This window comes from Apodemus sylvaticus, chromosome 18 (assembly GCF_947179515.1).
Source record: "Apodemus sylvaticus chromosome 18, mApoSyl1.1, whole genome shotgun sequence".
Lineage (NCBI taxonomy): Eukaryota > Metazoa > Chordata > Mammalia > Rodentia > Muridae > Apodemus > Apodemus sylvaticus.
Window position 1 is genome coordinate 37,806,720 of NC_067489.1, and position 21,474 is coordinate 37,828,193.

General features: G+C 39.6%; 1 protein-coding gene and 1 pseudogene across 1 annotated transcript; both read right to left on the reverse strand.

Annotated features, from left to right (window-relative positions):
* Positions 1 to 602: 602 nt before the first annotated feature.
* On the reverse strand, positions 603 to 7,961 carry Fgf20 (fibroblast growth factor 20). Its single transcript, XM_052162638.1, has 3 exons — positions 7,676 to 7,961; positions 2,025 to 2,128; positions 603 to 848 (listed from the first exon to the last, which is right to left on the reverse strand). Exons 1-3 carry the CDS (start codon positions 7,959 to 7,961, stop codon positions 603 to 605), a joined length of 636 nt encoding a protein of 211 aa, XP_052018598.1.
* Positions 7,962 to 15,684: 7,723 nt separating this feature from the next.
* LOC127668699 (40S ribosomal protein S7-like) lies at positions 15,685 to 16,274 on the reverse strand (annotated as a pseudogene).
* Between the last annotated feature and the right edge of the window lie 5,200 nt (positions 16,275 to 21,474).

Genomic DNA, 21,474 nt, shown 5'->3' on the forward strand with positions numbered 1-21,474 from the left:
TAAAGGACACTTTTTGCTCTTTTTGTTTTATTCTGTATAGTCTTCATATTCCAGTAAAAATAAACTCTTTAATAAATAAATATATATAATAAATATTTGTAAATTGAAAAAAGTATAAATAGGTCCATTCTTCTAAAAGGAAAGTTCCATCTCAGTGTGGCATGTTTTTAAAATCAAAGTCATCTAGTATTTTGATTTTTTTATGTATAATGTTATAACCTTTCTACAAGGTCCTCAGAATTTATGAGGCAGTAATTATGTCATCTCAATCCACTTCTTCAACATGAAGTATCTCTTTTTAAAGGTAACTGTCCAAGTAAACATTATCCAGAGACATGAGGCGTCAGCAGCAAGGTTCACATTATCCACAGATGAACTGATTTCAGCTTCAGTCTACAGGTAAGACTGAGCCAATGTGTCTAAGGAACTACAATCCACTTACGAAGAATGATCTTGCTTTGCTTCACGTTAATTCCTTATTCTCGCTATTCTTCCCAAATAGAGTCTTTCAGTGAAAAGCAGACTCTGTAATATCCTGAATGTCTTCTTCCGTGTTGTTTAATAGCAGGAGCTGTGATTTTAAAATAATGGCTCTAGGTTCATCAAGTGTACATCAGTAGGTCTTTGTATAATTCTGGAACTCTTTCTGGGTCTACAGGTCTTGGTAAGAAATGGGTAAACTTTTGATGTCTTTTGGACCTGGCACCATCTCTTGGAGTTCCATCCTTGTTAAGTGCTACAAAATACCTGCGGCCTGTGTCTCCATGTTTATATATGTTGGATGAATAGGTATTATACCAATTCTCTTCAAATTGTTCCCTGAAGATGCATTCAGAAGTCAACTTCTCCTTTAAAAAAAAAAAAAGAAAAGAAAAAATATAGAATTTTAGGAATGCCTTCAAAATAAGTTTCTTACAAAAGTCTCACTTCTGTATTATCATTTCTTTGCTTACATTATAATGGTTTGGTTTGGTTTGGTTTGGTTTGGTTTGGTTTGGTTTGGTTTGGTTTGGTTTGGTTTGGTTTGGTTTGATTCATACAGCATGTGGAATTTTTCCCCCTCTATATCACTTTATCTAGCCAATTAGTTCAAGGAACTTTCAACCAAATTTTCAAACTCTCAATGTTATTTTCAAGCATGCAATAAATATTTTGATCTTTCCTGTGTTCTGCCTTATCACCACCCCACCACCATCATGAAGCAGGCTGTAGTTCACCTTATCCCATCATGAGATAGATGCCAAAGGCACAAGCATCAACTCTCTGCTATCAAGTTGACAAATCAAGATATTGTTACAAAAAAACTTCTAGCTCAAGTTCATCATTTCAAATTAGGTATCATCTAGTAAATATATTGCTCAGTGATAAAGTCTCCACGATTAACTTCTGAGTATGCTACCATTAATATCAGGAAATATAGTAGAAGTTCCATGCTCTCTTATTTTTTAAAATCTCTCTCTCTCTCTCTCTCTCTCTCTCTCTCTCTCTCTCTCTCTCTCTCCCCCCCCCCCGCACACGCTCTCTCTCTGCTCTGTGTGTGTTTGTGTGTGTGTGATCATATGTACATACATATATTCTAAAGGTGAAACCATGATTTTTATGCCAACACATACTGTGAACATTGTGTGCATGTGCTTTCTCAAAAGTAATTCTATCTTCAGATCGCTATGCAATGCATACTTTTTGTCTTTATCCAGGCCTAACACCCAGAGTTCTGTTTTTGGTAGGAATGATTCAAATATAGAAGAACTGGAAAGACTTGGGACAATGGACAGGAAGGCCAGGTGCAATTGTTGCAATATTGGTTGAAAATTTAAAATGTGATACAAACTGACTGAATATATTATGACCTCAGTATATTTAAATTTAGAACATTGGTTTCTAATTCCCACATACAGATGTAAAAATATATATTATGTTATCTACATGTAATAATGTCTATCAGAAATTAGTAAAATTAATTAAAAATTTAATTAAAAACCATTATTTCAAGAATTATAATAATTAAAAACAATAATACATACTGATCCATAAAGTTCTCCTTTGTCATTCATTCCAAGGTACAGGCCACTGTCCACACCTCTGATACTGACAAGTCCCACTGCCACACTGATGAATTCCAGGATACCTAAATTTATAAACAAAATAAAGATTTGGCTTGGTTAACGAACATATAACTACAGGATGGACAGCAATAAATATCAACACTTTTAAATATTCAACAAATAAATGGATACTATCATCGTGTCAGGTGAATAGGTTACAAAGTTATTCCTGGTCTTCTGTGACTCTACCAGTTAATCATAAGCATTTTCCATGAATTATTTTTATTTTGCTTATAAGAATCAGATCAATCTCTCAGACTTTGCACAGGTCTATCTAACATAAGGACTTCTTGGCTGCGAAGATGGATCAACAGATAAGAGCACTTGCAGCTTGTGTTAAGATTTCCTGTCAACGTGACACAAGCGAGAGTCATCTCAGAAGAGGGAACCTCAGTTGAGAAAATGCTATCAGGTTGGCTGGTGGGCAAAGTTATGGTCATTTTCTTGATTGTTGATTGACATGGAAGGTCCCATCCCTCTGTGGGCACGAGGGCCCTGGTCAGATGATCCTGGGTACTATAAGAAAGTGAACTTAGTAAGCCACAAGAAGCCAGCCAGTAGCAGCATTGCTTCCTTCAGGCTCCTGGGCAGACTTTCCTCAGTGCTGATGATGATCTTGAAATAAATTGCAAGATGAAATAAATCCTTTCCCTCCACAAGTTTCTTTTGGTTCATGTTTTACAACAGCAATAGAAAACCTAACTAAACATTGTTCTTGCAGAGGACCCAGACTTGGTTCTCAGCACCCAAATGGCATAAAACCAGCTACAGCTCCATTTCCAGAAAATCTGACGCCTTCTTCTGGCTTCTGTAGGCATTGCAGCACATGGCATACAGACATGTGTGCGGGCAAATCCCATCCAAATAAAATAAAATTCTAGAAATAGAGAGCTAATAATTTTTACCTCAATATTAAAAATAATCTCTGATAGTTAAAAAGAGAGAGCATTTTTATTGTCACGCTAGATGGAAAGAAACTGAGGCTCAGAAATATTGACTGACATGCCTAAGGGACATTATCTTTGTAACTGATAGAAATAGTGCTTGAGCTTACATTTCCTGAGTGCTAGTCTAATGCTTCTACTCCACAACATGGTTCATTGAGGGGAGGACAATAGTTTCTAGACTTTGTAGGTTGCAAAATGTGCTATATCCCATGATCTATAAAAGTATGTTGTATAGTTCAGAGAAGCAATAAAGCTTTGTAATTCATTATATATGATAACCAAATACCAAGAGTTTAACATACAAATAGATTTTTCTACCCATAATGTTCTGAACTTATTTTGATTTACTAGGAGGTAAACTAATTTTGAAAGCTCTCAATACGCTAACAGACTACAATTTTTGAAAGATACAATCTGCCTCTCTTCTCTCTCTCTCTCTCTCTCTCTCTCTCTCTCTCTCTCTCTCTCTCTCCTTCTTCTTCTTCCTCCTGCTCTTCTTCTTTTTCTTCTTCTTTTTCTTCTTCTTTCTCTTCTTCCTCCTCTTCTTCCTCCTCTTCTTCTTTTTCTTCTTCTTCTTCTTCTTTTTCTTTTTCTGCTTCTTCTTTTTCTTCTTCTTCTTTTTCTTCTTCTTCTTCTCTTCTTCTTCTTCTTCTTCTTCTTATTATTATTATTATTATTATTATTTTGCTGTGTGCACTAACCTTTGGACAAATGATACCTTTTCCTGGTTCTTTCCTTAGCCCACTGAACAAGTATTACCATACATCCTGTACTTGGATCTGCCTTCCTTAATACTTTGTGCCTTCCCACACACACACACCACCCTAAGCTCTACAAATAGCATAAATGGGTACCAGTTACCCTGACTCTTGCTCTTAAGTCATTTCTTGATTTATTGTACAAGTTCCTGTTTGAACTTGTGATACTCTCAAAGAGAAGAGAAAGTACAGGATCTGATGGTTTGCTGATATGGAAGGCTCTATTCAACCTAAATATTAATTCACTCTTTGGCAGGCAGACAGACAGACAGACAGACAAACAAACAAAAAGCATAGATTCTTAAGACAGATGAGCTCTTTTGAAGTATTAAGATTTCAGACTAGTAGTACTCTAGAACTATCAAGGGATCTTATAGCACAATACCCTACTAAATAGCCTATAAATGGCCTGAAAGAGTCAGTGCCCCAATGGAGAGGCTAAAGCAGGGAAGATAAGCTGTAGCAGGAAGGTCTAGGCTCCACTGGATACAAGCATTCTGACAGCTATGCATGGGGAAATAAAGGAGAATCACAGCCACTACTGAGTTTCTCAGTGGAAGAGTCATGTAAGGAACAAAAACATAAACCTGACACATAATTGGCATAAATACATATAAATGGAATCTCACCCAGGATATAATTATAAATGCATAATTACTTTAAATTATATTGAATATTCCTCAGATTAAAAAGGACGCATGGCTGACAAGCACCCGATGTTCCTACCCCAGGACACACTCCACCTACGCTTTAAATCTTATCTTCAGATAATGCTGCCCAAAATATGTAATTACATAAGTAAAAATGATTACCCATGTCTTTAGAATAATTATAGCCAATAGTTTTAACTTTTTAAACAACACACAAAACCATATGCATGCCAGGCTTAAATGATTTTTTGCCGTGGCCCAAGGAACTGATGGGGAAACATTGCATGTGGGGGTTGTGTGTGTGTGTGTGTGCTCCTCCTAAAGATTTTAGCCACACTTTTAAATTTTGATCCTTTTTCTCACCAAAGAAATAGTATACCACCTAGTAATTTGTAATCATTTGATTCTTAAATGAGATTTGACAAGTCTTTCTTATTTATAATATGAGGTGGCAACTAAGCTAATTCTTTCCCAAAGAATAGACATGAAGAACTTTCCTTGAGAGGTAATCACAGATTTTAGGTAGATTTTCTAATGCCCAGTGTCCCATAAAAAGACTTGGAGGTCCTTTGTCTTTCTGGTATCGTTTTCAAAGCCGGCCTTTTCTTAAATCATAATAAACAGGTGAGTCAACCCACAATGCAACCACATCAGACAAATCTAGAGAGAATAAAGGAAAAAGCTTTAAAGGAATATGTTTGATCTCAGGCTATGCTTTTTTCTAAAGGATTGATTCTATGTTTACGTGTCAGGTAAAGTCTTCCGTCTATACTACAGTGCAGAAAAACTCTGCTACAGAGATTTGGGGAGCTCAGATAGGGTATTATTTTAGCCCCACTGAGAACTCTCTGTTAATATTCAACTACTATAGTTTAAAGTTTTAAAAAATCTGATTTTTTTTATTGTTTAAGTTCCAATTAGTACAACATTATTTTAATTGTAGTTAACATCTCAAATAGCCATCCTTGAGTGTATTTTCCAAAATATTTTAATATCACAGAAGTGAGTTTTCTTTAAAAGGGAGGATATCTTTCAATACTTAGCTACTGAGGCACTAGCAAGAGGAGAATGGAGAGGCACAGGATGTTGCACATACTGAGCATGAACTTGTCCCTTATCCTCTGGCAGTCATAGTGTCTAGGCCACTCAGATCACTAGAAGGTATAGAGAGGCTGTTCCTTTAGGCTCACATATGAATGTGAGCTGTCTTCCTTTTACGTAACAGTGAATATTTTGTTTCTCTATAGAGCCTCTCACTAAAACGTGACTTAAACCAACACAGAAACCTATTTTTCCTAAACAGTCATTAACATATAAGCTTTACAGTGTATTAGTAAGAATACGCCACACCCATTCCTAAAGGATCAGATTTCAGTACAACTCACTGAAGGTTACCACATCTTTAAGGATTCACCAATCTCTTCCAATAGAATCTGTCTTCTAAGGAGACAGAACACAGTGGAAGAAATAACAGCTACATTACAAGGGGCTTTAAGGAAGCATTTCCTTTCAGTATGTGGCAGAAAAGTTGGATGTTGCCTACAGCCTACATTTAACTTCTGCCTGCTTTGTCTGAAAGTGTCCCTGCATTTGGGGGGACTTTTAATATAATGAGTACATTAACCATTAACATTCTCCTTAAAGGAAGAGCACTAGACCAGCTGGTGCCAGGCAAATTCTTTAGAATCATAAAGTCAGCCTCCTCCATTTAAAAACAAAAAACAAAAACAAAGCAACATTTTCCAAAAGTGACCCCAGGTTGGCCACTAGGTCATAGAACTCTTGACTCATTGTCAGTGGGAATTTGGAAGGGATCAGTGGGAGCTGCAAACACGTGGGTTTTTTTTTTTTTAAGTCAGTTTTCTAAGCCCTTAAGTGCTGCCAAATGACCACCACATGCTGCTCCTCCCCTCTAAGGTTACAGATGCTTCTCAAGCGGAGATTTACACTTGGACAAAGTTTTAATGAGCACTGCAAGTGCACAAAGACCTGGGAGTGTAAGAAGAAGAGGAGGAGACCCGAGAGAGCCACTCCGAAATGAGATGTTCCGGAAATGCCACACTGAACAGAAAAGCAGAAAAGATCGGTGATGCGATTCCTCATGGTGCTGACCAATAAAAGACACTATGTTGTTTTGTTTTTCAAATAAAATGACACCCTTCAATGACATCACAGGTCAGATAAGGAAAGTCCCTTGAGAATGTGAGCAGGTTAATTGATGAAAAATGTAGCCACAGGGGAAGTATCCTGGGATATTAGGATCAGAAAGCACCTTTAGCAAACTATCTGATTTAACCTGTCTTGTCTCTTGTGCAAGCAAGAAAGCAAGACTTACACTGGGGGAGGGGGGAGCGGCGCTTGCTTGCTAGCTACCTGGCTGGCTGGGGAGTCATTAAGAGTAGATCTTTACTGATCTAATCTAGAGTCCCTTCATCCTAGTAACCCCTTCTGCTCCTGGGTGTTGCTACTATATGTAGCAAGGATTCTCTTGTGTTCCCAGACATATCTTCTTTCGCTTTCCCCATTTCCGCTTACCTAAGGTCAATACCAAGATCTCTGCTTTCCAGTTTCGCAATTTCTAAAGGGAATCTTGGCTGGGTGGGCATGCCCAGTCCTTCTCCCTCCTCCCTCTCTCCATCTCCCTCCCTCACCACCCCCAACCAGAACAGAGAACTGCAGCCAGGCAGTCCTCTAGGTAGACACGTGAAGATTCACATCCTGTTTAAGAACCATCCCTTCAGAGAGAGACTCCACATAACTGCGGGGCATGTTTTAAAAACTGGAATGCTTCCCGTTATTAACTTTCAAAAAGGTAGGCACAGAACTGCAAGTGTGGAAGGAAGAGAAATCTGAATAGGGTACCTTCTAAAATAATAAAATTGACAGTGAGGGAAGAAGAGCAAACAAGGCTGCGGGGAACAAAATCTGGTTCCTAGTCCAACACTTTGTGCCCCAGGCAGAAGAGAAAACAGAGCAGCATTGTAACCCGGTGTGAGGGACCCATCCGCCCTTTCTCCCCCTGCACCAAGAGTTGCGCTCCTGCACGGCAGGACAATTCTTCACAAGCCCTGAGCCCGGAACCACGCACCCCAAATGTCTAGGGGCTCAGGTGGCACACAGCTCCGGCTCATTCCGTTCCGCCAGCGCGGAGGTGGGAGGAGAGAAGAGGAAGAGGAGGGGAGTTGAGGGCGCAGGGTCGAGATGCTTGTACCTACCGAAGAGGCTGTGATCCTGCCGGGTGCCCTGCACAGTGCCGTCGGGCAGGATCTGCAGGTGGAAGCCGGTGCGGCAGTAGAGCTGCCGGCGGCGCAGGATGCCGTGCAGGTGCGCCAGCTCCACGGAACCCGGCCCGCCGCGGGCGCCCCGTTCCAATGCTCCCCGCCGCTCCCCTAGCAGCGGTGGCCGCTCCCCTGCAGGAGGCAGCAAGAAGTGCGACCCCACCTGCTGACCCAAGCCCTCCAGGCCGCCCAAGAAGGCCCCGACTTCTGTCAAGGGAGCCATGGAAGGGCCGGACAGGATGACTGAGATTCCAGAAAACAGGAGACCTCCCCTCTGTAGTCAAAAGTGTAGCGAGGGTGGCGAGGCGAATGCAGAAAAATTATAGCCAAATAGGTACAAAAAAGTTAAGGCTGGGTTACTCCTGTGAGGTCCCCTCAGGGACAGTGCACTGCACCGTCTTGCATGGATCTTCTCTTCTTCGGTAGGTGAAAGCTGCCTCCTGGCCTTGCAGAAACATCTAGAGCTGAGGCTGCTGATTTGGGGCTGGGGCAGTGGGCTGGGGCTCCAGCTCAGCAAACTGATCAGATCAGAGTCCTGTGTACATGCACTCCCGGTATATATGCGGGTTCTCTTGACATATGCTAATCAAGTCCTTTCATGCGCGCCGGGGAGGTTGGTTTTGTTTGAAATCTTAAACCGGCCTCCTCTCTCTACACGTTTTGCTCGTCGGAAGTAACTAAGACAGAGCACTTGGAAAACTCATTCCTGCACTTGGCCTAAGTGAGTCAGCTAGCAAATTCGGGGAGGCTCAACCAACGACCTGGTATACTAGGTTGTCTCTGGGACAACCACGGTGTTGTTTAGTCGCTGCTGAACAACCAACCACCTTTGAAGTGAGTTCATTGGCAGACATAGATTGCTGGGAGAAGGAGCCGAGCTCGAAGAATATAGAAGGGGGAGGTGGGGGGGGGGGGCGTACAGAACCGTAGATGAGTGGGAGGAGGAAAATGAAGGCGCAAGAGAATTGGACTCCATGGAGCTGCTGGGAGCCTGCAGTGGACAGGTGCGAAGAAAGGCAAAAAGGAAGAAGGGAAAAGGGCGTTACCTGAGGCTTAGACCTGCCCAGACACACATGAAAGGAAAATCAAAGCTTTGACAGTTTAACTCACTAATTTTAAAACACTAATAAAATGTACAAGCATTACTCTTTTCTTTTATCATTTAGATGGGGGATTTTCTTTACATAATCAAGCTTAGGGTAGAAACGCCTTGTCTCCCCCCACCCCCCATCCCCGCCCCAAGTTCTCTTTAATGTTTATCTTAACTCAGCAAATGATATAACCAGGATTGCCTTAAGTCTGTGGAAATGATAAATTGTGTGTGGAGGTCCTGGACTTCTCATTATAATAGTTGAATAGCATAGTATAATCATGAATCGGGGGAGGCGCGATAACTACGTTCAAATTGGCTGGCTCACATTCTCATAATTTGCTGTGAATGAAAAATACTATCTACAATAGTGAAATAAACGATAGATGCCTCTGCACCTTATCCAATCTAAGAACACTTCCTTTTGTCTTAGCTGGAACGTCCCAGAAGCTGTTGCTGTTGTTGTTGTTGTTGTTGTTGTTGTTGTTGTTGTTGCTGTTGTTAAATTTATACTTCAAGTATAAAAAAATCTCAAAATAACTCTTGATGAGTGTCAGAGATTTCAGAATTACTGGTAAGCTTTAAGAGTACCTAATCATATTTACAAACTAAATAATTAACCTGAAGGAGTTAGACATATATCCAGTTATATGTTAAAACTTCCTTCCACTGGCTAGCCTCAAGAGCTGGCTAGTGAAATCCGTTAAGTGGCAGAAAAATTGAGAATCACTGGTCAGATTTATTCTTTTCCTGTGCATAGAGTTTCAAAGAATAGCTTAAGATTAGAATTTCCGTTTTGTTTTGTGCTCTATTCAGAAAAAGCCTAAACTTGGGAGCTCAGATGGATTTGACTGGTTTATTTTATTTTCTCTGGAGGCTGGTTCTTCTTCCTCATCTCCCTCCTCCCCTTCCTCCTCCTTCTGCTTTGGATAATTAATTGGCAGGTGCTTTAAAAGAGGTAAAGTTACACTTTTTTGTCACTACAGGCCTAACTGCTGACCCTTGGTGGAACCAGGTTATAAAAGAGACCTTAAAAACAAGTGATTTACTGTTGATAGACACAAAATAAAACAAAAGCCCAGGCTAAAAACAACAAGCAGATCAATTACTTTAGAAACGTATATCAATAAGTCTCTTCTAAAGGATGCGCCAGGTAGATGTCATATTATTTTACCTTTCAAATAACCGCAGCCTGTTTTGTGGTGGGACCCCCAAGTCCACCACAATCAAGATTTCAAAGCACATCTGTGTAAACATTATCACATCAGGGTAAAGCATCAACCAATGAGCTTTTACTTTGAACCAAATCTTCTTAATTGCAGCGTTAAATCAAAGAAAGTTAGATCAAAGTTGTGAGACTCTCATAGCAGGATAACTAAAGTAGCCAGAACATGCATTGATCACTTGTAAAGAGGAGTCGCTTAAAGGTTTTAAACTTAGATCAAGTGCCTTTTAAATGAGGTCTGTTTCAAGATCTAAGTTCTATGCGATGTATAACTCTGTTAATTATTCCACAATATATTATTGTCACCTGCTCCTGGAGGTATTAGTTCAGTGTGTATTTCCTCATGTGAACATTTTCGGTCCTGGTGTGTAATTTATGGCCATTAGAATTCTTAAATCTCTTATATCACACACACACACACACACACACACACACACACGCGCGCACACACACACAACCAAACTTTTCAGGAATAGACATCAAAGTCCAAATGCTGTAATAATAGACCTTGTCTGTTATTACTTTGTCTTCGTGAGCCTTAGCATTTGTAGGAGTTTTCAAGGACAACAGTGCCCCAAAATGATAAGTATAAGCAAGTTATTGAGGAGGGAAGTCCTGTATTTGGTTGGGTTTTAGTTCCGAGTCTAACATCCTTTATTTGTAAAATAAAGACAGCCCCATTCCTTAGTTCCCCGTACTCAAGGTTGCCATGAGACGTAAATGTGAAAAATACACATGGGAAAGAGGTTTTAAAAGGACAAGGTTTCCTGTGTATAATGCCCTACACTACTTCAATTGTTAGCAAGTTCTTTTTTAACTTTATAATTCAGCAGGTGCAATTTGTCTGAAATGCAAAATAAATCCTTTTTTTATTTTTAACCCAAACCAAAGCTTTAATGTGTAGGTTTTGAATGGTGCTTAATGCTATGTTATAAAAGACCAGAATAGAAACAAAAAGATAAGGATTTCTTTTGTTTGCTCTAGTCATGTGACAGGAAAAGATAACGTTAAAGATTTTTTTTTGCACATGCTGTGATATCATGGGAAGTTAAATAATTTTGAAGAGTGTTTTACAAGGGTACATTATTCGACTTTTAAGTATACACTGCAATCTAATCAACTTTACCTGTGCTTCCTAGAGACCACACTTACCTTGCTGTTGTACAAATATATGGTATGATTTTTACTCACGTAAAATGTAGTTTCAGGCCATATAATCATATACACCTTTTCAATCAGTGTAGTCTTGTAACATTTGGTTTTACACATCCAATGACTATACATGATTCACTTAAGAAAAAAATACCTCACTTGAAAGTCATGATTTATACTTTCAATAAAACAAAAGGCTCTATGTGCAACAGTATTTATTGCTTTTAATTATAAAACATTGATAGCAACATAGATATCTGTATATAATAAACTAAATAAATGATGGTAAACATGAGACATTATATAGCTGGTTAATATAATTGTTAATTGAGCAATATATATGAATTAATATCCATTATCTTTAGAATACAATATAAAACTTGAAGTGTATGAGAAAAGATTATATATAGAGTGCTATCTTTCTTAGAAAAAAAGAAGGAAAGTAAGAGGAATTTTATCTTATGTCTTATTTAGAAATTAATTAGTTTATTAATTAATTAGAATATATGGAATGGAAGAGTGGCAGCACTTCTCTCAAAACGATTTTACAGAATTTTGACCTTTTAAAGGTGTTTTTTTTTCCAGGTAAGATGAAATAAGCAAAGGCAATTGGGGGTAGAGTAAAATCAAGAACAAAAGAACCTAGCCGCATAATTTAAAGTGAACAGCATCATACAGGCCCGCGAGTGACAATCACACAAAAAGTCATTGCCTTCACAAAATAAGCAGTTCTGCAAACCACCTCTTTGACTATAGAATCTGGTTCTAGACATCTAAATAACTAAAATACTGAGCTTCAGTGAGAAAGATTCTTTTTCCCCAGCAGTATGAGTTAGAGAATGGCGGAACTGAGGAAATAGATAAACTGTGCAGGATCTCTCTCTCTCTCTCTCTCTCTCTCTCTCTCTCTCTCTCTCTCTCTCTCTCTCCTTTCTCCTGCCCTTGCCTGACCCTGTGTGTGTGTGTGTGTGTGTGTGTGTACACACACACGTGCACTCTATAGTATTCTTTCCACAAAGATGAAAACTTAAGCCCAAGCAGTGAGCACACCTAACTTCTAGAACTTGGTCTTTTAGATTTATTCATCTCCAGAAATTACCTGGGAAACTTGGAGAAATTATCCTGCTGGTTCTAGGAGTTTGTTTGTTTGTTTGTTTGTTTGTTATTTACCAGCTAACAAGGACACGGAGAAAATGATAAGAAAGTAACAAAGGGATGTTAAGTCTAATCTGTAGATGTTTATACAACAAAATAAGAATATTCCAAGGCAACACTTAAAGAAACAATCAAATGATAGCAGCCCTATTTGTAATTGCCAGATGCTGGAAAGAACCCAGGTATCCCTCAACAGAAGAGTGGATGCAAAAAATGTGGTATATCTACACAATGGAGTACTATTCAGCCATTAGAAACAATGAATTCATGAAATTCTTAGGCAAATGGATGGAGCTAGAGAATATCATACTAAGTGAGGTAACCCAGACTCAAAAGGTGAATCATGGTATGCACTCACTAATAAGTGGATATTAACCTAGAAAACTGGAATACCCAAAACATAATCCACACATCAAATGAGGTACAAGAAGAAAGGAGGAGTGGCCCTTGGTTCTGGAAAGACTCAGTGAAACAGTATTCAGCAAAACCAGAACGGGGAAGTGGGAAGGGGTGGGTGGGAGGACAGGGGAAGAGAAGGGGGCTTGCGGGACTTTCGGGGAGTGGGGGGGCTAGAAAAGGGGAAATCATTTGAAATGTAAATAAATTATATCGAATAATAAAAAAAAAAAAGAGAATATATAAAGGAAAAAAAAAAAAAAAAGGAATCTTTGTCCTGTGGAAGAATACCAACTAATAAATAGCAAAAAAAAAAAAAAAAAAAAAAAAAAAGTGGAAATTAAAATATATGGAGTTAGAGAAGGATCATTTTTTATACTCATCACAAGAACACCGCTGGTCCACATACAATAATTAGTGCATGGTAAAGCTAATTAGTAAGTTTTGATTTAAAATGGCAGCAAAAACTACTGGAAATGGGGAGGAGGGATAAAGAGTGTCTATTACGTGGATAACAGTTCATTACTGTAATAACAACTGTTCTGCCTAATTAATAATGGCAACCACACGACAGATAAATCCCATTTCCCTTTTATGACTGCATTAGTTACCTGAGAGAAATGTTTAAGTGAGGAAAGTTTCCTTGGTTCCTGGTTTCGGAGGGTTCAGTCCATAGTTGCTTTGTCTCATGTATTTGAGTAGAACTTCTTAGCCATGTAAGCATGTGGTGGATGTGATTCACCTCACTGCAAATGGGATGCTGAGTGAGAGGAGACAAAGAAATAATCCAGTGGGCTAAAGAGATGGCTTAGCTGTGTCAGGCTCCAGTCAGCAAGCACTTCTTAGCAACCACAATAGTATCTGGGTTTTGTAACTGTATATGGGATGGATCCCTAGGTGAGGCAGTCTCTGGATGGTCTTTCCCTCAGTCTCTGCTCCACACTTTGTCTCTGTATCTCCTCCTGTGGATATTTTGTTCCCCCTTCTAAGAAGGATCAGAGTATCCATACTTTGTTCTTCCTTCTTCATGAGCATCATTTGGTCTGTGAATTGTATCTTGGGTATTCCAAGCTTCTGGGCTATATCCAACTTAACAATGAGTGCATACCATGTGTGTTCCCTTGTGACTGGGTTACCTCACTCAGGGTAATATTTTCTAGTTCCATGCATTTGCTTAAGAATTTCATGAATTCATTGTTTTTAATAGCTGCATAGTATTCTATAATATAAATGTACCACATTTTCTGTATCCATTCCTCTGTTGAGGGACATCTGGGTTCTTTCCAGCTTCTGGCTATTATAAATAAGGCTGCTATAGTGGAGCATGTGTCCTTATTAAATCCTGGAGAATCCTCTGGGTATATTCCCAGGAGTGGTATAGCAGGGTCCTCTGGTAGTACCATACCCAATTTTTTTTGAGGAACCCTGGGAGGTTCTGCCAGTGCATGACAAATACAGAGGGGGACACTCAGTGCACCATTGAACTGAGCACAGAGTCCCCAATGGAGGAGCTAGAGAAAGGGCCCAAGGATCTGAACGGGTTTTCAGTGTCATCAAGGAACAACAGTTTGAACCACCCAGTACTTCCAGAGCTCCCAGGGACTAAACCACTAACCAAAGAGTACACATGTAGGACCCATGGCTCCAACTGCATATGCAGCAGAGGATGGCCTTGTTGGACATCAAAGGGAGGAGAGGCCTTTGGTCCTGAGAAGGTTAGATGCCCCAGTATAGGAGAACGCCAGGACAGGGAAGCAGGTGGATTGGTGAGCAGGGAGAGGGAGTATGGGTTAGGGGATTTGGGGGGAGGGGACCAGGAAAGGGGACAACATTTGAAATGTAAATAAAGAATATATCTAATAAAAAAATTGAAGAAAAAAAAGAAACCTTCCCTAGCTAGGTAGCACCAGTCATTGTAGTATAACTTCTAAAAGAAGCAGCAACAGAAGTTAGTACAAAGACAGAAGCAGAAGAGAGAGAGAGAGATGGCTCAGCAGTTAAGTGTGCTGGATGCTCTTCCAGAGGACCCAGGTTCAATTCCCAGCATCCATAAGGCAGCTCATAAGGGTCTGTAACTTCAGTTCCAGGGGTTTTGACACCTTCACACAGACATGCATCCAGGCAAAACATAAAAATAAATAAATTGAAAGAGAGAAGGAAAGGAAGGAAAGAAGGGAGGAAGGGTGAGCTAAATCTAGCCCCATAGACAATTCCCTACTTTCTCCCTTTTACCTCTTCCCAATAATACTGTCACATGCTATGACCTCATCAAGGGATCAATCTGCTGATTACATAAGAGCTGGCATGATGTAGTCCTCTCTGAAAACACTCAGTGAAAACATGGAAGTGCACTTTACTAATCATCATAGTATCTCTCAATCCTGCCAAGTTGACAATGGATATAGTAACATCACAAAGAGAAGAACGCAATACTACTTCTGTCTTATATCAGTCAAGACTTTATAACCTGATTTCATCATGATAACAATGCCAACTGAGCAGCATTGTACAAAACAATCGACTTGTGCTCTCTTCAAAATGCCAAAGGATCAATGTTCAGATTAATGAGAACTAAAGAGACATAGAAAATGAGCGTGATGTATAACCATAGTCTAGAGGTTGAAAAACAAAACCATTCAAGTTTTATTTACACAGCTTAAAAATTTGACCATGGGGGTCTGCTCTCCATATCTCTATCCATAAAGAGGGACAAAAATAATTGTAACACATAATTTAATTTTGACCTTGTATTTTCCTTTCTCTTTTGCATTTGTTAGTCTTTTGTAATTATTTTTCTGTCCTTGCCCTGCTCAGTATAACTAAGATGTCACCACTGGTTTAATATAAGACCTTGGTAAAATTCTATTATCTCCACAGAATTCAGACTTCTTTTTTCAATATGAATGACACTTTATTCAGTCCTTTTCTTTACAATTGAAACTCTGGGAAGTCGAAATTAACAGCCTTGTCTGTGAGCTTCTTGTACACACCAGAAAAAGTTTCGACCTTCTGCTCCACGTTGTTCTACTGTGCTTTGTCTAAATGGAACTTTTATGAGCCGGCTGCCATCCAGATCACACGGATTCTCTTATCCACAATTTCACTTAGGAAGGCCAACACCTCAAGGACAGCGTCGTGCACTGAGTCACGTGTCAGAGTCCGTCTTCTGGGGCGCTTTTCCTTATTTTTCGTACAGCTTTTCCTGGTTGGCTTGGGCAGAATCCTCCTCTGAGCAATGAAGACTACATGCTACCCAGTGAACTTTTTCTCCAAATCAGGAACTAGCGGGACTTAAATTTTCTGAAAAGATTTAAGCTGAGGAACTGATACAAAAATTATGATAGCTTTCCGACCATCACCAACTTCAATTTCCTTGGCTGCGGTGATGTTGAGTTCCCACAGCTGCGCCTTGAGATCTGAGTTCATCTCCAGCTAGGCAGTGCCTGAGAGATGCCAGACTCAAACTCCTCTGGCTTCTCGCCATTGGGTTTTACAATCTTGGCGCTCAAGCTGAACATGACTTCGTCCTTACGGAGTGCTGGCTTAGAAAGAGCGACTTTTCCTTTTCATAAAACTGGAATAGTAAAACGTTATCCCTTAGCTTGCGTGAGGAATGTAGGAATCAAATGTGTATGAAAGTATAAGAAAGTATAAGAAATGACTTTTTTTTTTTTTGGTTTTTTTGAGACAGGGTTTCTCTGTGTAGTCCTGGATATCCTGGAATTCACTCTGTAGACCAGGCTGGCCTTGAACTCAGAAATCTGCCTGCCTCTGCCTCCTAAGTGCTGGGATTAAATAAAGGTGTGCGCCACCACTGCCCAGCAGAAATGACTTTTAATAACAACTTTTGTTACTAATTTTTTCCTGAATGTCAGGTCACAAAATATTACAAGTTCTGATTCAGGCTCCAAAAAGGTAAACAGAGATCATGAAATTTATATCATCATCAAACCTAGCAATGATATTTGAAACCCAGAAAGAAATGTTATGCTTTCTGTTATAGAAAGCTAAATCAATAATTGTGTTTTTCTTCTGTGAGATGAGATCTGCTATGTTGCCCAGGCTGGTACTGAACTCTCAGGATCAAGTGGTCCTCTCACTTCTACCCCCATACCTGGTAACTAAGATTACTGATCAATACTCCTTTGTGATGGGTATGAAGGCATAGACACTGAGACCCTCAGCAGGAGCCTGGTTCACAGCAGCTTGATAAACATACATTATTCATCAATGTCTCACATAACCTTTCATTATCATTTCAAAACTCATAAAAATTTACTGTAAACATACTTAAATATTAATTTCATGAGAGGAACTTACCAGATCACCTCAACTGGAGAACTTCATTTGACAATGAGTACAATGGTTTATATCATCATCATCATCATCATCATCACCATCATCATCATCAATACCATAAAGCTAATGAAAAATATAATATTTAAATTAATTCAAATGGTACCCCCTACTTGTCTTAAGGCAGGTCAAAGAAGAAAAAACAATTACATTACTAATGGTAAGAACACAGATCTTGATAGTAGAGTTATTTGAAACTGGCCACATTTAAACACTGTCTGGTTTCAGTGTCATATTAAAGGGAAATACAGTTCTACAAGGATGAAAGCTCGTGCAGAAAAGGGTTTGCATCCGTTCTGTGCATTAAAGTTAATTCTATCCCTAACAAATCAAGGTACAAGTACCTAAGAAGGTAGTAAAGGTTTATTTTTTATAACAATTGAAGTATATGAAAAACTGGTTCAAAATGACAACATTGTTTAATCTACAATTGAACAGTGGATTAAGGAACATAATTACAGTAACTTTCAACTCTTTATTATCTCACTATGAATGTGTCCAGAGACACTACTAAACTGTTTGTTTGTTACTTTTCCATTTCAAATAAAAAAATATATGTGTGGTCGAAATTTCCAGACAATAAATTCTAGAAAAAGCTAATAGTCCACATCAGATTTATGTAGCTGTGAACTCTGAGGTACTGTAGCAACTGGCCTTGGAAAATACGCTATGAACTATAGCGTATTTTCCACGCTCGATAAAATACCTTTTCAATTAATTGATATGCATGTTTTAAACTTTTTTCAGAAACCTCCAGGGCTTGCTTTAATTTCTTGAATTTACTATTGCTCACAATTGCTAATGATTCTAAGTTATATAATCCAGAGAGGTTAAAAAAAAAGTAACTTGACTCTCAAAAACCGGGTATATTTGGAGAAATATTTCCTTGGTCTTGAAAGATAACTGCACCCAGGCATAAGTAGGCTTGCTGCTACTGTGGGAAAGCAGTTGCTGGCTTAGCCTAGGTCGGCCACTAGAGGACGGTGTGCTCCCGCGTCACAACCTTGATAAAGCCCAGCAGGGACCCTGGGAGACTGAAATCATTGCTGCCAAGTTTGCTTGCCCAGCTTCAATCCTCCCCTTGGCAGATCCCGCATGTAATTCTGGCTTCCAAATATGGAGAGGAGAAAAAAATAGCGAAATTAGAACGCGTAGGTGACTGGCAAGATTAAAAAGTCACAGAAAATTGTGAAGATGTCAGGAGTCTTGATGGAGAAGAAAATGCAGGTCAGCAGCCGCCATGCAGCTGTCAGGACACCAAGAAAGTGTTGACGTTGTGAATATTTGACTCGATCTATTCCTGTGAACCGGCTATAAAGTTCTAGTCCAGACTTGGAGCTGAGAGCTTTAAGGACGGAGAGCTCAGTCCAGTAAACCGAATGGCAGGGAGCCAGCGGCTGGGTTTGGAGTCCACTGCTGCCAAGTGTTAACGACAACTAGTTTCTTTAAGAACTGTAACCATCCTAAAGCCGTGTTTCCCAGAATCTGCAACAAAATAACAGAATTACAGCAGCAACACACACCTTGCGTTTTGTTAAAATGAATCCTGAAATTTTTCTGACAGCAGCCTTTTATGTCTTTAGCAAACTCAGATCCATCATAGCACCCTCAGAGTTATAAGCCGTGTTTCTAAGGAGCTGTCCCCACTGAAATTTATTTCGCAGCTCCATCTTCTTTTCAGCTGGAAGACTGCTGACCTGGGTCTCTGAAGCTGGGATAATTCAATCACCCTCTCACTGCACCGAAGAAAGAAGTCCTCTGCCCATTAGATTTGCATGGATTCTCAGCAATTTTTTAAAAACCAAATATTTCTCCTGGGCGGAACTAATGCAGACTCCAGGAGAACACAAATGTCAGCCAAGACTACTATACCCAGCAAAATTCTCAATTACAATAGATAAAGAAACCAAGATATTCCATGACAAAATCAAATTTACACAATATCTTTCCATAAACCCAGCCCTACAAAGAATAATAGGAGCAAAACTCCAATACAAGGAAGGAAACTACACCCTGGGAAAAGCAAGTCAGTAACCTTGTTTCATCAAACCCAAAAGAAGATAACCACAAATATAAAAATAACATCAAAAATGACAGGAAGTAATAATCACTATTCCTTAATATCTCTTAACATCAATGGACTCAATTCCCCAATAAAAAGACATAGACTAACAGACTGAATAAGGAAACAGGACCCTACATTTTGCTGCATACAGGAAACACCCCTCAGTGTCAAAGACAAAAACTACCTTAGAGTAAAAGGCTGGAAGACAATTTTACAAGCCAATGGTCTCAGGAAACAGCTGGAGTAGCCATTCTAATAACAGATAAAATTGACTTTCAACCTAAAGTCATCAAAAGAGACACAGAAGGACACGTCTTGCTGGTCAAAGGAAAAATCCACCAAGAAAAACTCTCAATTCTGAACATCTAAGTGCCAAATGCAAGGGCAATCTCATTCATAAAAGAAACTTTACTAAAGCTCAAAGCACACATTGCACCTAACACAATAATTGTGGGTGACTTCAACACTACACTCTCCTCAATGGACCGATCAGGAAAACAGAAACTAAACAGGGACACAGTAAAATTAATTGAAGCTTTGGACCAATTGGATTTGACTGATATTTATAGAACATTTCACCCTAAAGCAAAAGAATATACCTTTTTCTCAGCTCCTCATGGTACCGTCTCCAAAATTGACCATATAATTGGTCACAAGACAGACCTCAACAAATATAAAAAGAGCAAACTAATCCCATGCCTCCTATCAGATCACTATGGAGTAAGAGCAGTCTTCAATAGCAACAAAACCAACAGAAAGCCCATATACACATGGAGGCTGAACAATACTCTACTCAGTGACACCTTGGCCAAAGAAGAAATAAAGAAAGAAATCAGAGACTTTTTAGAATTTAATGAAAATGAAAGCACAACATACCCAAATCTTTGGGACACAATGAAAGCAGTGCTAAGAGGAAAACTCATAGCCCTGAGTGCCTCTGGAACAAAAAGAAGCTAATTCACCCAGGAGAAGTAGAAGACAGGATATCATCAAACTCAGGGCTGAAATCAATCAAGTGGAAACAAAGAGAACCATACAAAGAATCAACCAATCCAGGAGCTGGTTCTTTGAGAAAATCAACAAGATAGATAAACCCTTAGCCAGACTGACCAAAGGGCACAGAAAAAGTATCCAAATTAACAAAATTAGAAATGAAAAGGGGGATATAACAACAGAAACTGAGGAAATTCAAAAAATCATCAGATCCTACTACAAAAGCTTATACTCGGTGCTCTGGTGAGTCCGGCCCTGCAGAGTGGAAGATCCAGCCCTGAGGCCTCTGGCAGGAGCCTTCAGGCCTCCACTTCATGACTGGGAGCAGCCTGGGCCATGGCACCCCGTCTCCAGGAAGTGCAAGAGGCCAGCCGTACACCCAGAGGCCTGCTGGGAACAAGCAGCATGCTCTGGGCCCTGAAGAGCAGAGGATCCAGCCCTGAGGCCTCTGGCAGGAGCCTTCAGGCCTCCGCTTCAGGATCTGGAACAGCCTGGGTCACTGCACCCAGTCTCCAGGCAGTGCAGGAGGTCAGCTGTGCACCAGGAGACCAGCTGCGAAGAGAAAGCTTGCACTGGTGAGTCCAGTATTGACAACAAGACCAACTAACACCAGTGAGAACTAGATGGCAAAAGGCAAATGCAGGAGTGTTACTAACAGAAATCAAGGCAATATGGCAGCATCTGAACCCAATTCTCCTTTAGCAGCATGTCCTGGGTACCCCAACACATCAGAAAAACAAGATTTGGACTTAAAATCACTGGTCATGATGCTGTTACAGGATCACATGAAGGGCATAAATAAACCTCTTAAAGAAATTCAGGAGAAAATGGATCAAAAGTTAGAAGCCCCTACAAGGGAAACACAAAAATCATTGAAAGAAATTCAGGAGAATTCAGAAGCCAATAAGAAGGAAACGCAAAAATCACTTAAAGAAATACAGGAGAACTTTGGTCAACAGGCTGAGGTCATGAAAGAGGAAACACAAAAAGCTCTTAAAGAATTATAGGAAAACACAAACAAACAAGTGAAGGAGCTAAGCAAAACCATCCAGAATCTAAAATCAGAAGTAGAAACAACTAAGAAACCTCAAAGGGAGACAACTTTGGAGATCGAAAACCTTGGGAAGAAATCAGGGGCCATAGATGGACCTATCAACAACAGAATACAAGAGATAGAAGAAAGAATCTCAGATGCTGAAGATACCATAGAAACCATGGACTCAACAGTTAAAGAAAATGCAAAATGCAAAAAGCTTGTAACCCAAAATATCCAGGAAATCCAGGACACAATAAGAAGACGAAAC

Bases quoted from the DNA above. Each gene is read 5' to 3' on its own strand.
- Fgf20 (XM_052162638.1), bottom strand. From the start codon at position 7,961: ATGGCTCCCTTGACAGAAGTCGGGGCCTTCTTGGGCGGCCTGGAGGGC. The intron at 2,129-7,675 runs GTAGGTACAAGC...TTATAAATTTAG, and splicing joins GCAGGATCACAGCCTCTTCG to GTATCCTGGAATTCATCAGT. The intron at 849-2,024 runs GTATGTATTATT...TTTTTTTTAAAG, and splicing joins AAGGAGAACTTTATGGATCA to GAGAAGTTGACTTCTGAATG.